Source organism: Cyprinus carpio, chromosome B20 (assembly GCF_018340385.1).
Source record: "Cyprinus carpio isolate SPL01 chromosome B20, ASM1834038v1, whole genome shotgun sequence".
Taxonomy (NCBI): domain Eukaryota; kingdom Metazoa; phylum Chordata; class Actinopteri; order Cypriniformes; family Cyprinidae; genus Cyprinus; species Cyprinus carpio.
Genome location: NC_056616.1, coordinates 20,568,311 through 20,585,564, shown reverse-complemented (window position 1 = coordinate 20,585,564; position 17,254 = coordinate 20,568,311). Strand labels below are relative to the sequence as shown.

At 35.2% G+C, this 17,254-nt stretch overlaps 1 protein-coding gene across 4 annotated transcripts; it reads right to left on the bottom strand.

The window, feature by feature from the left end:
- Positions 1 to 5,135: 5,135 nt before the first annotated feature.
- LOC109112667 (opsin-5-like) lies at positions 5,136 to 17,254 on the bottom strand. Of its 4 annotated transcripts, XM_042746860.1 has the most exons (8): positions 16,847 to 17,254; positions 14,321 to 14,410; positions 14,052 to 14,203; positions 11,676 to 11,795; positions 9,152 to 9,322; positions 8,289 to 8,623; positions 7,965 to 8,209; positions 5,136 to 7,068 (listed from the first exon to the last, which is right to left on the bottom strand). In XM_042746860.1, the coding sequence occupies exons 2-8, from the start codon at positions 14,368 to 14,370 to the stop codon at positions 7,005 to 7,007; spliced, it is 1,137 nt and encodes a 378-aa protein (XP_042602794.1). In that variant the 5' UTR covers positions 14,371 to 14,410; positions 16,847 to 17,254; the 3' UTR covers positions 5,136 to 7,004. The 4 variants fall into 4 exon arrangements, with proteins under 4 accessions (XP_042602794.1, XP_042602796.1, XP_042602797.1 ...); XM_042746862.1 differs by lacking the exon at positions 14,321 to 14,410 and having other exon boundaries at positions 16,847 to 17,252; XM_042746863.1 differs by lacking the exon at positions 14,321 to 14,410 and having other exon boundaries at positions 16,968 to 17,252.

The window sequence follows — 17,254 nt, the reverse complement described above, 5'->3', positions numbered from 1 at the left end:
AAGATTTAAAGGGTTTTTTAACAGATAAAAAGTAATCTATAAGGTTTAGTTCACTGTTGTCTGTTTAGTATCTATGTTAGTTCTGAAAATGAAAAAAGAAAGATTCCTGACTCACCCTCAATACAAAGCAGTGAATTAGTATGGACAAAATGAACAGTTAGTCAAATCCATTTAAGAGCCCAAATATGTGCAATTACAAAACATAATAGGGATGTGCAATGGTATTACAGTAACAAAGTAGTTTTATATCATCTCAAAGACACAAGCTAAGTGAGATCTTTAGGCGAAATAGTAGTGTAGCAATTTTAAAATGGCACTAAGATGAACAACATCTCATGAGAAATTATGGTTAAGATACTATGTATGCAAAGATGCTCTCTATGTCTTTTTATTAATACATTAGTCCTAAAGCATGAAGGTTTAGTTCCTATGCTTGTGTATAACACTGTGATGCTCATACAACGTTTACTTTTATAGACATGCTTGCATTGGAATGGGAGGGAAGCCACTGGTGTGCCGTACTGTAAACGGCACGTTTGATTCTGAACCCATTTCTAAAGAACAAAACACATCAGTAATGAAACTGTGATGCTCACAATAGCTAAAAGCTAGACAATGTCATTGTTGTGTGGCCTAAAACCGCTGTTATGTAATTCCTAGTCTGTGTTCCTAATCTGAATTGTGTTCATGTAGACCCATTTCCTCCTTTCTTATTTCTCACCGCTTTGTTCTCAGCAGCTCTCATCAGAGCTTAATTCAATGAACTGCCACAAATGGGTTACATAACTTATCTGCAGTGATTGTGTATTCTTACTTACTTGATTACTTCTGTGCTTTGTTCAAAGAGTGTGAATAGCCCTGAAAACAGGCCCAAAGTGCAAGTCTCTCATGCAGATCAAATCTTTTCAAACAGGCGAAAGAAAGAAGAGTGAGCGAGCCGCAAGATTGATGTCACATGCTGATAGAGTCTGTTTGTGCAGTTGTACACTTGTTGGGTGTCTTGAAATTTTTGAGTTCACTGTGAAGTGGATATGTCAGACTTAAAAACATGTTTTAGATTCCATTCTGATGCAATGATTTGGTTTTATCGTGTTACAGAACGCACAACGGTAGACATGAGCATAGCGTTAAATTAATATGTCTTCCATTAATATGGTGTTTAGTTTGTGACATGCACCAGAACACTGTTTCATTTGAGTTTCGTCACAATTCAAGGTAGCCAGTAACGTGAACTGAATCAATCAGCCAAAAATAAAAAAACATAGTAAAGCGATCATTTAAAGGAATGTCTTTAAGTCTGAATTTATAAGATGTATGCATTTGAATGCTCTGAATATTTTCGTTGTAAAATATTTTTACTGCCTGCTATGTTGAAGCTATAAATATTATGCTGATGTACATTTTTATATGGAAACATGGAAATATGGATTTTTTCATTAAAGCCTTTGTCTATGAAACTTCATGGCATTATGACTGGGAGCCCTCTGTGTATAATGCTTACCGGGTGGGTGGATCAGCCGTCATTCACTCTGGCACAAATTTAGCATCTTTCTTCTCTGATGACACAAGAGTGATGAATGAATCCTAGTATTTACCATTAGTGTGAATCAAACTGATTTCATTAGTGTCATCCATAATGTAACAGTTTTTGTCTTTGTAAATTGCATTAATTATTAAGACGTATTCTAACAAGATTTATAATAACAGAGAGTGACACCACAAGGTCCATTTGCATGCTTGTCAGCTACACTATTTTACCCAGGGAGGTCTATGAGACCATTTCTCCAGTTCTCCAATTTTACTATTCATCTCATTTGCTCAGATGGTGAAGGATCCCTGAATATTGAAAACATTTTTAGCTTAATTACTCTAAGTTTCTATATATACACTGACTGACTTGAGTACTAAATCAGCATATTAGAATGATTTCCTAAGGACCATGTGACACTGAAGCCTGGGGTAATGGCTGCTGGAAATTCAGCTGTACCATCACAGGAATACATTACATTTTCAAATATATTTTAATAGAAAACATTTGGTTTGAATTGTAGTAATACTTCACATTATTACTGTTTTTACTGTTTTTTGATCAAATAAATGTAGGCTTGGTGACCATAAGAGACATCTCTGAAAAATCTTACCATCCACAATCTATATGTATAAATTAATAAAAAGCATGCTAAATGGTAAAGTATCTATAATATAATTAAATCCCCTTTATTCCTCATTCTGATGCTCGGTTTGAACTTCAGCAAGTCATTTTCCCCACATCTAGATGCCTAAATGCATTGAGTTGCTGCCATGTGATTGGCTGATTAGCAATTTATGTTACCAAGCAATTGAACAGGTGTACCTAATAAAGTGGCCGGTCAGTGTATATACGTAGATGCCTCATTAGCCACTGTTTCGATGGGCCGCTGTAAGTAAGCCATCCGCCATAATATATTGGTCAACTTGAGGTCATTCTATGGAGGTATTTTTGGTGCAAAACAACTGAGCGTCTAAATTCCGCTATCACTAGCTGGGTTTCCATCACCCTGTTTTCATGCGCATTTTGAAGTATCGCATCAGAATTGAGTGATGGAAATGCTGAATTTCGAATAAGTTTTAATGCTCGCTTGAGGTGGTTTTTGACTAGTGCGAAAAATGGTTAATGCGAATAATTGGAGATGGAAATGCATTTTGCAAATAAATCCCTCCAAGTGCATTAAAAAAGTCATGTGACTTTGCGCTATGGGACAGTAAATCCTGACTAACCAGCGGACCGATCTTGTTCCACAGCATCTGAATAGTAAAATCCCAGGACACCCCTAGTCCGAGCGCCCACTGCTATTTATTACTCCGCATTGTCTGACAAGAATATTCCATTCATTCATAAAGATACCGCAGCAATTCTACAATGGGTACATTTGAGAGCTATTGAGTTAGAAGAATAAATGAAGTAGCCTGTAAGGTGATTAGTCTGATTAACATGACGCACACACACACAAAGACATATGAATACTCAAAGAATTCTGTTGTTTCAGGTTTCTAGATTTTAGGTTTATGTTTATCATTGTCATATCCATTTTGCATTCTGCTCTTTTTATGTAGATTTCAAGTATTTTATTTCATACAATAATACATTTATTTCAATCATCTGTTGAAAAAAGAAAATAGAAAGCATCACATAATTTGTTATTGTTATTGTTATTATGAAAATTGTATTGTTTTAATGGAAACTGTAATGGTGCCTGTCGGTCTCTACTGGTAATTGGTCACCTTCTATTCATGGCTTTTGTTAAAGTTACTAAATCCTAATGTAATATGTCCCAAAACACACTACAGGAAACCATTATTTAATGTTTTTAATGGTTAAAAGTTAATGGTTTGTAATGTTTGTAATGGTTTTTGTAGTGGAAATCATTAAAATTTCTGTGATGGTTTCTATTGTTTTTGTCAGCAGGTTCACCATGGGTTTTGTGATGTTGTCTGCCATAAATGCAATAGGATTGCTATAATATTGTGTACTACTGTTTGTAGTTGTGGTGGGCCTATTTGGGAGAAAATCCAGGGCCGTTTTTTACTCCCAGTCCAAGAGTGAGTAAAAAATGACTGCAACTGTAAAGGAGTTTTAGGCTAATTGTGTTTCCCATCAGGTTGTGAGAACGGTCCATTTGACTGTCACAGGGAGGTGGGTATGTGCTCGCTCAAGGGTAAGCAGCTGTGAGCTCATCAGCTCAGCGTGTCTGTTGTGTTGAGCTCATTCTCTCGGTTCTCAGCCCATTCTCTGCCTGCTCTGAAATCACAAATTCACGGTGTGTGTGGAGTTTATCACACGCACATCATATTGCGGCCCCCGCTGAGATCATGGTCCTACCAAGGTTGGACTCCACAGTCAGTGAAAAATTAAGAATGATATGGCAAAAAAAAAAATTATTATAAAAATGATGAATGAAACAATAACTAAACCATAAATGCCCTAAAATGTATGTATTTGTTTTATTTAAACTGATTGATGTTATTTTCAATCCTAACATCATGGGATCCTAACTAGCTAGACAACCAATGAGCTAATAAAAAAAAAAAAAATGACATTAAATTTTCTGACATGGATACACACAAATGAATTCTCCAGCCAACTATTCTTTGTCATTTGTTGGAAGAGAATTTTTAAGTTATAACAACTGTAATTCCAAAACGCAAACTGATGAGCACAATAAGCAAATTTCTATTGATTTGGCAACATGCAATAATCAACTGATAACATAATTTCTGGGTTTACAGTAAAATGTAATATCAACACTGTAACAGAGAAACATTCCAGCCTGTGGAAATAAAAGATTAAAACCCTGTCTACCATATCGCTAATGTCCTTTGCAGTAAAACTCTACCTTAATAAAGTTGAAAAAATAATGTTAAAGAGAACATGATAATAATAGATCAACATGTATTCTGCACTTGCACAAAAGTTATGACTATATTAGCCATATACTGAATGTCTTATATTGTCATATTCTATATTATAGATTGAACTATATCAGTCTACACTGAATGTTGTCATGTAATCAATGTCCTGTATTAAATTTAACTTACTGTAACTACGATGAAGAGATTACTATTTATGCCAAGACATCTGCTGAAGACAAAAATGCTGATATCCTCAGGGCCGGAGATCAGTGTATTATATCAACTGACTAATGCAATGGCATTTTGAAGTTGAATGCACCAGAACAATGATTTGTTACTTGTGACAGGCTTTATTGCAGTAGCAGAATTCTAAAAATAGTACAGAAGATGCATTATGCCTCACACTTGTGAAATATGCAAATCTTTGGTATTCTTCAATCTGCCAGCTTTATTTGCCTTCCAGATCACCACTAAGATTTAGCACACTTTAGATGTCCTATTTAACATCAATTCACATGGCAATGCATTTCTGGCTGGTTCTAAGTCCTTCCCTTTACCATTTGTAAAAACGTACAGATTTGATAATAAAGCATAAGTTATTTCTAGTAGAATAGTCTATTCTTTCATTTAATGGCGATTTCTTCTTTAAAAGCTTTTTTGTAAGGTTTATCAGTCTTATTGATAGACAAGCCTGTCAGATCTGATTGAGAAGGAAAGCGTATCCTATCTACCTATATGAAACATCATAGGTTTTCCTTTGGTTTTATTATATTTTTCACTTCAGGTTCAATGTGCTAATCATTCTTTATACTGTACATAATTCATCAAGCTGATTAAAGCACAAGATACATGAAAAGGCATTCATTTCAATTCACAGTTAAAGACAATGTGATAGCTGGCCATTACAGCCTTCGGTGGAAATTGAAGGGTCTTTTAGCGTATTGTCTGGTTGTTATTCTAGCTCCTGCGTGCTGTAAACTGCATTATGGCAAGGACAACAGAAGGCAGTCAGTGAGGCATCCAGTGCATTTTCTGCTTCCTGCAACTGGGGCATTGATTTGCAGGGGAAGTCACCCTCTCTGTCACAACGGCATGAAAGCATCAGAGAAAAGACGTGGGCATTATACTGAACTGCTGGAAAACGGGATAAACTGCTGAGGGAAATCCAACACCATAAGGCTCAGCTACCAACAGACTGTGAGGATTTGAAGAAGTACCTTGGGTAATACAGTTGTCAGAGGCTCAGGAGATAAGAATGGGGAATCTCTGGTCATTCAAACCTAAACCCAACAAGGTCAATCCATGCATTTGCAAGTTAAACTTTATTCTAGCATTTGTTGATGAGAGCACACCACAAATCTGCTCATTCAAGACCTTTGTGAACAATTGTCTAAAATACATTGCACAAAAATAATTTAATAATTAATTTCTCTCAAAATATTTGCCTTTATTTACTCAATCATGGTAAAAATCTTTTCAAATTGTGGTTCACTTTTTCAAAGGGCTAAAAACATTACTCTGGACATTCTGCTAAATACTTTGCCTAAAAACTATTCGCTTTTTTTTTTATTTAGTTTTTATCACTATACAGGGTAAAAAAAATATTTTTCAAATACATAAACGTTAATGGAGTGTGCCTTGCAAAAAATAAAATAAATACAATTTCATTTTGATAATATGTCTACTGAATAACCAAACCTCCAGCCTTTCAGGTAAAACAGTGATCAGCATCAAAATAAGTTTAAATTTTAATATTTAATAATAATAAGCTATCATTGTGCTAACATTTTGTTTTGAGTATTTACAAGCTTCTCTCTAATCAGTTATCATTATACAGTGAATGTTCATTTTAGGCCCTTTAAGTTTCTGACATATGATAGTCTCAACAATTTTGAACATATTTAAACATTGAACATTTTGTAAACCCAGCTTGCTACATTATTAACTGTTAGAACTTCCATTATTGTCCAGCTTCCACAGAACATTTATAATATTTGTGGAAAACATTTAACCACACTAGTACCTGTAAACAACTTATATTTACCAACTGTTCACTTTCTTTTGACCTTAGGGGCTCTTAGTAAAGGCTATGTCTGTTATAATAATGCAAAAGAAATTTAATGGTCTAAATCAGTGCATCAGTGTACATTCAATTTGATTAAAAAAATACTACTAATAATAACATTATTCACATATATTGTCTATACGGTATATAGCTATCTATATATTGTTGTTTATCTGTGACCATGCTGTTGTACATATGTGAGATACAACCGGTTTCAGTTAGATACAATAGACTGAACACAGACTTGTTGAAAAGCGAAGCCACTTTAGCATTCAAGCAGATGATTTAAACATAGTGGTTCTGAGAAATGCTGGGATACAATACAAACAAATAAACATAAAAAATATATAAAAATGAATCCTATTTACCACTTAATTCTTTTAGAAACACACAGATCAACTGAAAAGATGTGTTTGCAGAGTATGTGCAGTTGATGGCAGTAGGATACAACAGCAAAGTTAGGTGGGTATGAACTGTTGATGTCTAAATTGCACAATAACAAATTGCCCAGTGTCCTATCACAGGCCTATTGTGAGTTCCTGTCATTTCCTCATATCTCAATTGGAACTTCATTGGCTGCTCGCTGTTTCAGGGAGGCAGAGATGGAGTAGAACCTGGGAAAAACAAGACAGCTACATTCAATAGCCTTAAGTCAATCAGTTGTTTTTTGTTACGTTTAGCCTAATCCAGTCATACTAGGTTTTATGTCAACAATCTTTCCAATAAGCATTAAAAAAAATTAGGGAATACTACTGTACAGTGTCCAAGCTTGCTAACGCAGAATGACAATGAACATGTAAACGCATCACATTCTTGCTGCATACTAACTCTATAAGGACTGGTGTTTTTGCATTCAGAAAACAGAATTCCCATTGTTTAAAGAGCTCTGCAAAACCAAATTTGTAAAACAACTAATATAATATTGAAATATCAGCAATATGTTGCTTGAAAACAATATTTCATAAGAATACATAGTCACTTTTGCATTTTCTGCAGCTACAGAAAATCTACCAGCAAAGGCTAACAGGGCCAAGCTAACCAGCTAAAACTCGATGTATGCATCTCGACACAGTTATCTGTTTTTAAGTGAGTTAAAGGCAGTGTCTTATAACACTAATGGAACAAGACAGAAAGGGAGATGCGCACAGCAGCAGAAAACATCCACCCACAATAGTATATGCATTTGCATATTGCGCTTGATTCACAATATAATGACCTAGTGCAGAGGAATAATTTATGAACATTTATATAGGTTTACCAACCCAAGTAAATCATGTCCTAAATAAAAGTATTTTAAAAGAATAGTTTTCAATGCAGAGGACCTGTTGGTGAGCATGTGATGCATTTCTCTAAATCTGTTCAGGTGAAGAAACAAATCTTGGATGCCCTGGGGATCAGTACATTTTCAGCAAATTTGGGTGATAAACTCCTCTAAGAATGTAGATATATAAAAATGTGATCAGAAGCCAGTTTATCTCTCATTCCTCTAGAATTTGAACGTTGCACATACCTTGAAGTCTTGTAGTGTTTCTTTTTCCTCCAAGATTGAAAGCAGGAAGATTGTGCACAGTTCTTCTTACAGTCAATGACTTGATATATGATTGGATTGTACATAGCAGCGGACTTGGCCAGCAAAGTTGGCACAACAGAGACTGGGATAGGCACTGAATCAGGCTCTCCAAAAGCAGACACCACTGATACCACAGCATAAGGGATCCAAGCTATTAAAAACCCTGCGCAGATCAACATCGCCACCTGGAGGATGCAAATGGAACCATGTAAAAAATGACATGGCATTTCCACATAGCATTTCTGCTTATTAAAACGCACAAACCTTAGTCAACTTCATCTCCAGGTTGTGAGTGTTCTTATTCCGTGTGTCGAAATGAGAGATTTCTTTGGCTGAGGATTTAACCTTGAAGATGATCATGACATAGGAGAAGACGATGATGCCGGTGGGGAAGATGAGACAGAAGAAGAGCATGCACATAACAAAGCTCTGGCCAGCCACCGAGGCCTGGGCCAGCCACCAGTCCAGCGTGCAGGAGGTGCCAAACGGCTCAGGTGCGTAGTTGCCCCAACCCACCACTGGCATGGTGGCCCAGAAGGCAGCATAGATCCATGTAAAAACAACACTGAGAAAGGCATGACGCCGTTTGAACCATGTACCTGATTGGCAGAGTGAACTGATGTTAGTAAAGCTAACTAGACAGCTAGAACGATCGATAGAACGACAGACAACTAGAAATACAGGATGACAGACAGACAAACAGAACAATAGATAGACAGAGATATAGAACAATAGACAGAAATAGACAGAAATAGAGAACGACAGACTAACAGAATAGATTTGACTGACAAATAGAACAGTAAAGAATGACAGAGAGGCAGATAGAATGATAGAAGGAACAACATACAGAACAATAGATAGAACGATAAAGAGAACAACAGACAGACGGATACAAAAATAGATATAAAGACAGACAAACAAATAGAAACAGAATGACAGACAGAAAAAAATATAGATAGTATAAGAGACAGATACACTGCCTGTCACACACAACAATAGCTACAATGACAGATAGATGGATAGAACAACTGATAGAATGACAGAAAGACAGAAATGTAGAATGATAGATAGAATGACAGACAAAATAAGCAGAATCACTGACAGACAGTTAGGCTCATTGTAATTACCATATTTTAAATGACAGATCTTCAAGTAGCGGTCAAAGCTGACAATGGTCATCGTAATGAGACTTCCACAGCCGAAGAAAAAGCCGGCCCAGCCGTAGTAGCAACAACCCTGCCAGCCAAACAGCCAGCGATGGGCAAAACTAGACACTATGAAGAATGGCTTTCCAGAGACTGACAAAACATACAAAAAGAACTTGATGTTAAACAAGCCATAAAAAAATTTCAGAAGCAAAAGAATACTTTTGTCTTTCAGTGAACTCTCAGAGGGCAATAAGAGCACTGCAAAAGAATGAACTGCAAACTATGATGTTACGATGTTTCTTAAAAATTTTGTAACAAAAAAAAAAGTCTTTATCACTCCAAACGGCTCTTTTCCAGTAGATTTAATATTTTTAAATATAATTGATATCTTTGATTACTGTTTGTATCTAAAACTACCTAAATTTACATTTGTTTGAAATATGATGCAGATTCTTATTAATACTCTCTGTAAACATATAGATATGAAAAAACCAGGAAGAGTCCAGAGGTGGAAAGCACATCAAGTCTGCGTAAATGTGACTCTCTAGATTAGTCTGCCATGTGCATGACTCCTGGGAAACCTCATTATTTTTATATACAGTGATGCCATCCTAATAGTAGGTGACAAGTTTAAAAGTCTTCTTCAATGGCAAATGGGAAGTAACTATTGATTTGAATCCGAGTGCTTAAAATGATTATATCTGATTAAATTTCTTGTCACTTACACTCAAGTTAACTTTTTTCTATGTAATTAACTTTCGTCTCTCCCAAATAATACGCAAAGGCAGCTTAGTAAGCCCTTTGTAAACTTATTCTCACGAAAAACATTATTACTCAGTTTGTTTGATCAAATGCTGTGATTTTTGGGTAGGACTGTTGACTGACCAATTGCAGACAACTTATTTGAAAACAGTTATTATTTTTGTCAGTGGCTCAGATAATTACACTGCCCACCTTTAATTAACGGGAATGAACTTTATGAGCTACACAGTAGCTAGTTTGTTCTGCAAATCTCAGAAAGTGGGTGTTTAAGGATGATGGCGACTAAACAGGTTATGCACATTACAATAAAAGTACATGAATAATCATGCACTAACACCTAAATGAAATATTATTTAAATATGAACTAATGATGAGTTAAGGCATATACTAATCAAGAACTAGCATCACCTACTACACCATGAGTCATATGAATTCATGTGTGTAATAAACATGTACTAACATGTATTCAAGGTGGTCATTAATCACACATGAATTCATGTGACTTGTGCTGTGATTAAAGTTAGTTCTTGATTAGTACATGCCATAATCATCATTACTTAATGTATTTAATTAAGAAATTAGTATATGACTATTCATGTACTGTTATTGTAAAGTGTTACGAAAAATGATCTATTTAAATGAAAACTGAGCTGTAAGCAGCATGCAATGCTTTAAGCTTAAGAAACGCTGGTTTATTATCAGGGATCACTGCTCCCTGAGGAAGCAACACTAAACATCCACTAGGTGGGACTAGAGTACAAGTATGAATACAAATTTTTGAACGAGAGGATATTTTATTATGAACAAGGAATAAAGGCCAGCACATTGGAATCAGTGGTTCCTTTTTACCGGGGTACAAGCCCCAGTGAAATACCTCTGTGCCCCATTAAAATTTTACTGATAAATTTGATTGAAATTATATTCTATTAACTTGAAAATAATTTCCCCTGCCAATATTTCAGCAATCATGTCATGTGTGTTTTTTATTAGCTGTTTAGAGCCAGAACTAACAATGGCAAATTTGTGAATGAAACATGCTCTAATCAATAACCTTAAGCACTTTATGATTTGGTATAAAAATTAACACAAACTTTACTTTATATTGTTACATGAAGGCCACAGTAAACTCTTGGAAACTTTACAACATGCCGCCATCGTCTTTCTAAATGCATGTTAAATATAGATATTATTGTTTCCATTCTTATTGTATAATATTAAAAGCTATCATAAAATATGAACGGTTGTTTTAAAAAATTAATTCAGATTTAAACAAAGAGTAATTAAAATGATTTACTGTTGGTATTTATGTGAAAAATTCATTACCAGAGTAAACTGAAGGAAAAGAGAGACTTTACATTTTTTAGTAGTCAATCAAGGCATTAAATAGATCTTTCGTTCATTTGTGTAACTTTGTGGCTTAAAATCTGTGTTTGATTTACAATGACAGCAAATAAATCAATAAGGACTGTGACAAGTATCATAAGAGAGGCAGCACTGAATAACCTTGGCTGATTTAATGTCACACTGTCTACTCAGAACACAATGCCCAAAGCCAAATACAAGCTCTACAAACTATACACTGAAAGCTTTATGTATGTATCTTCAACACACACAAAGGCAGAAAATCCAATAAACAACAAAGAGATCCTTTCAGTTATGTAATACGTTCAATTTTTGAAAAGCACATCTGACAGATGAAAACAGTATTTCAGCAGCATGACATCAAGTCTTTCAGTCTCACCTGATATGCCAAAGTCGAACACAGCAAGATTCAGCGTCATGAACTCTGGTGGCTTTAATTTGCCCTTCCGTTTGATGGTTGTGTATATGACATAACCATTTCCAGAGGCGGACAAGATACCTGTAAAAACACAAGACAAACTGTACTACTGCATGTTTTCTCACAAAGTCCAAAGCACAAATTCATTACCTTTTTAAACCGTAAACACAACTACAAATGATGTGCAGATTGATGGTATTTTTAAAATGCCAGAAAAAGTAAGTCTTGGACCTTGGAAAAGGCTTTTTTTTAATTCTTTCCGTTATATTGAGTCCTTTGCATCAGTTTGAGAAGCAGGTGTTTAATGGTTTTTTATTTGTTGAAATACACTGACTGCATATTAAGACCCCTGTTGTACTAGTAATTTTTAGAGAACTAATAAGAGTCCAAAGTTACTAGTTATCTTGTTTCCCAGTGAAAGGGCAAAAATAGGTCACTATAACAAAAGAGCAGTGTGATAATTAGTCATTTCTGGTTACAGCCACATACATTCAAATGAAACGATGCTCCCATTCATGTTATTCTTCTTTTCTCTGTTTTTTAACAAGATGACCACACATGAAAGCTCTGCATTTAACCCATCCAAAGTGCACACACAGCAGTGAACACACACACACCGTGAACACACACCCAGAGCAGTGGGCAGCCATTTATGCCGCGGCACCCGGGAAGCAGTTAGGGGTTCAGTGCCTTGCTCAAAGGCACCTCAGTCGTGGTATTGCCGGCCCGAGATTTGAACCCACAACCTTAGGGTTAGGAGTCAAACTCTCTAACCACTAGGCCACGACTTCCCCAATGTGCCTGCTAAAATCTGTCCAAAATTTTATTAAATAATACATCTATCACTCAAAATCTTATGTTCAGTCCATAATGTCCAAGGCCCCTTTATGAAAATCAAATTTCCAATGCAGAGGTCACTGTCAGTACCACATACAGTAATTTCACATCTTGTCCTTTTGTGTCAGCTGACTGATGCAACATTTCAGAGAAGATTGTTTATTTCATGTGACTATTCAATGAACTCTTTCAGTTTCCTTTAGTCTGCTGTTCTCATATGATCATGAATCAGTGTGCATGGATTACGCACATTAACATCACTAACAGATACATTGTTTCAACTCTTCAGTGCTCTTAAAGGGACAGTAAACAATAAATGAAAATACTATCATGTTGTCTAGAAAGTTACCTACCAAATGATCTGAACTGAACCCTGTTCATCACTGGCATTTGCTGATCTGTATGTGTTACTGAGAGTAAATGTCTATTGCAACACCTTCTGACTGATCTCGTGATTCAAACGGAGGAGAACAGACTGTGAAATACAACAAGGAAGAACTATTGATTCAGTCTTTACCCTGAAACACACACATCTTTCAGGTCAAAGGAGAATTACATGGAAATCTCGGCAAAGGAAAAAGGAATGCAACATCCTTCAAAGAATAGCTGTAATACCATGGTTATTGATGGATGAATGGGCTATAAATTATGTTGTGCTGAACAAAAAAAAAAAAAAAGGATTTTCAAATTACATTTTTCAAAAGCATACTGCACAAAAGACATTGGCACATTGGCAAACATTTTTTACATTAAATTTTTCAAAAGTGTATTTCGTAAAAGACATGCAGTGGCAAAACATCTGAATTATTTCTAACAACTATACAGATTGGACATAGCATTCAATCTCTTGGAGAGGTCATGTCAGTTTTAGAAATGTTTATTCTGGTTTAGAGAGAAATTCATGAAAAGAGGTTAAAAAAAAGAAAGAAACAAAGACCTCTGCAATACAAAGATTCCATTATGAATTTTCTTAATTCACAAAGGATTAAAAAGTACAAAAAGAATATGTCACCTTTTATCTTTTTTGCTAATTGATGAATTGTTTTGCATTTTATTATTATTACTATTTTATTTATGTATTTATTTATTTATTTATTTATTTATTATTATTATAACCAACATGACGTTAAAAATAAGCCAAGGCTTTTATATGTTCAGGCAAGATTAAGTAATACAATAAAACTGATTGCAAAACCCGATTCTCTGACATCATTGAGAGTCATATCTGATGCCAATCATGTCATTGTTGGTAACTAAAATATAATGAACATTTCAGTATGTTAAATTCACTACAAATACTTGTTTGAAGACATTTCACAAGACAAACTCCTTAAAATCAACAAGAAATAAGTACAATCACTGTAACTCCAGACATTCTGTTATAAATTAAATATTCAAATTCAAATTATTATTAAATTATTATTTCTGATCTTATCCAAGACAATTCATATGCTGCTTATAAAGAACCCTTTCACATGAATAACAACTTTGTGCACTTACCAATGATAAGGATGTAGAACGCTGCCACTATGTCTGCCTCCTTGGACAGCTTGGAAGCAAAGGGATCTCCTCGAAGAAGGTAATGTGGGACATAGCCCGAAGAGATGGTCTCATTCTCCATTAGGGCCTTATTGAGGAGTGTGATTACTTTCCTGCAGAATAAACGGGAAAAAAATTCAAAACAAAAACGCAAACAGAATAATATTTGAATTCAGTTTGAGACATAAGCTGGAGGGGTGCCATATCCAACAGCTTTACAATTCGAAAACCTTCTGCCAATCTTCTGAGGCTCCAGATTAAGCTCTACAAACCACCTCATCTCTTATCGGCTACTGAACCTGAAGACACTCCCTTCATATCTGTAATCAATACATACTGAGTCAGTGAGTGCATGCATTCCCATGAAAAATGTTCATATAAGCAGCATGAAGATACAAAATAAACATATATCACTGCCCCTCACAAAACGGATGCATTTGAGACAGTGGTGAAAAATGGCATAGGAATTAGACATGAGTTAGACCTGCTAGCCATGTAATTTCTCAGCAATCCCTCTCAGCAGTAGAGCAGTTTCCAAGGTTTAATGATAGGTCTTCTAAAGATGTGCAATTTAGCACAATATCAGACAAATCTCTTGCTATCATAGATAAGTTCTACATATATTTACGGAGATATTACTGGCAATACTGTAACTGATGCTTGTCCAAATGATTACCATTAGCGACTTCCATTTGGTCAGTCCTTTCAAGACATCAATTACACATAGTTCTGGAATAAATACGATGTGATTTTGTGTGTGATTTTTGCACCTTCCTCTATCTGTCCTATTTATACCTTTCCAATGTCATTCACAGTAAATGACATAAGGTTGCTAATTACTGTAACAGCAGGGGTTTTATCCTTACACACATTCATTCATTTGACAGTTCCAAATCAAATGATCAAAATGAATTAAATCACAGAACAGAAAAGTGACACTGCAGAAATCCAGGCCCTCAAGCAATATCAGATAAAACCACTTATCTAGATGGACTTATCTATAAAGATGATATTTAGATATAGGCATATCATTTCATTTGGTATCTTGAGGTTTGCAGGAAACTTGCTGTCTACTGTTAATCAGTAAATTTATTTATTCATTTAATTATTTTAGACTACTAATGTGCCTATAAACTGCTTATTGGCAGTCCTTGAGGATTATTGAATTTATGTATTTATTTATTTAACATTTTCAAAAAAATATTAAATTTGGGAATAAAGAAATTTAGTCAGCTTTAGACAAAAGAACATGTAGAAAAACATCAGGATTTTTATACAACACCATGTTCAGCAGAACAGATTACTAGTGCAACAGACATACTTTACTATAATTGCTTCCCATTACAGTAAAGTTACATTTGATTATGTAGCCATGCCACATTTTTGTTTTGTAAGTCCAGTATTTGCCTCCACTATATAGACTGTTTTTTCTGTTTTGTTTTTTTCAAAAAGGTGAGGTCATGTCAAAAAAAATGCTATTACTTGGCAGAGTAGCAAAAAAAAAACACCTGTCAAGCACCTCAAAACAAACCTTTATACAGCCAAAGACAATCATTTATCTAAAACCAATTGAAACTAGAGCTAAAATGGACACAGTATTGATGTTTCCTATCAGCACCGTTAGTCACTTTAAAGCTTCTAGTGGATTTATGGAGGAAAAAAAACGGTAGCCTTAACTTAATGAGCATTCACTACACTCTCTGGTGACATGCAGCTTTTGCAATCATCTTCCAGGAGATCAAAGGTGATGCTGCATCCATGTTTCAGTTAAAGCCCCTGCCGCTGAAAACTCGTGAAAGGAAATGTGTGAGGTTACTTAACAGTGAATCCCCTCCCCCAAATACGTTTTCTAAATAATGAAAACTCATAAAATAGGCTCTTGTTCTAAGAGATGACCACTTGATGCATGCAATAATCATTTCAAAGCTGTCACATGATAAGTCAGTTTTTGAGTTCCATAAAAAAAAAAAAAAGTGCAATGACCTCTTAGAACTAACAAGAGAAATGTGACTTGCTATAAAAAGCAGTGAAGAATAACTGCTCTTTTGTTTGAGGAATCAGAGTGGGTTGCTATAAAAGGCTTTGATGGATGTTCATTTATTAAATTCTGTTAAAACAAACATACAGAATCACAAGTTGTTAAAAGCCTATAAGTCGATTTCTGTATTGTATTAAACGTTATAAAATTTCTGAATAATTAATAATATCATATCTGCTGAACTTTGTGAAACATCAGTAGATGATGCTAAACCCTGCACTTACTTCTGGTATGTGTTGAAATCTAAACATCTTATTTCCTTATGGCAATGTTATTCTCCTAAAACCTAAAAACAAACCACCAATTTTGCAATAACACACGTAGACTAGCCGTGAAAACTGTCTGTATCTGTCAGCTGCAATGACGTAGGCTACTTAGCATCTTTAAACAGAGTATCAATCATTTGAAAATGCAACGAACAAAAAACAATACTGAAGCAAGACATTGTAAAGGACATTATTAATTTGAATAAAATTAATCATACAATCATTAAAGTTTAAACAACAATTCTATCAAGGCTTCATTTGAAAACTTTGTTAATTTTAAGCATTCTGTTTATGACTGAGTTATCATAGATAGGCTATATGATCGTAAACAAACAAACAAACAAACTAAAAAGCACAAAAACAGACGCAACAAATGCACGCAACACAACAATAATCGCTTGGAAAGCGCTCACAATAATGCCTATAATGTTTCCCGAAAAACAAACGCGTACTTTGCTATGACTCTTCAACCATCCCGATGATTGTAGCACTTTTCTCTCGACTGGAAATTATCCTAAAATTGAGTCGATAACTTATACTTCTCCATAATCCACATTTGTAAATCACACGCACTGCGCCGCAGTTGTTTTCTTCTGTTATTGAACGCCTCAGCTGGGGGGCTGTCGGTCTGACTACTTCTCTTTCTGAAAATGATGATAATGATGATGATAATGATGATAGTCGTTGTTCAGCAAGGTCCTTCAGAGCTAAACTAGGAAAAGCAATGAGCGGTTTTTACAAGAAAGTAGAGCTCAGTTTATTACGAAAATGCGGCTGGTCACAGTAAACGGCGACAAAAATCCACTCATTTCTCAGTTCAATCCAGTATTGGCAGTTCATATGTAGCACTGACAGCTCTA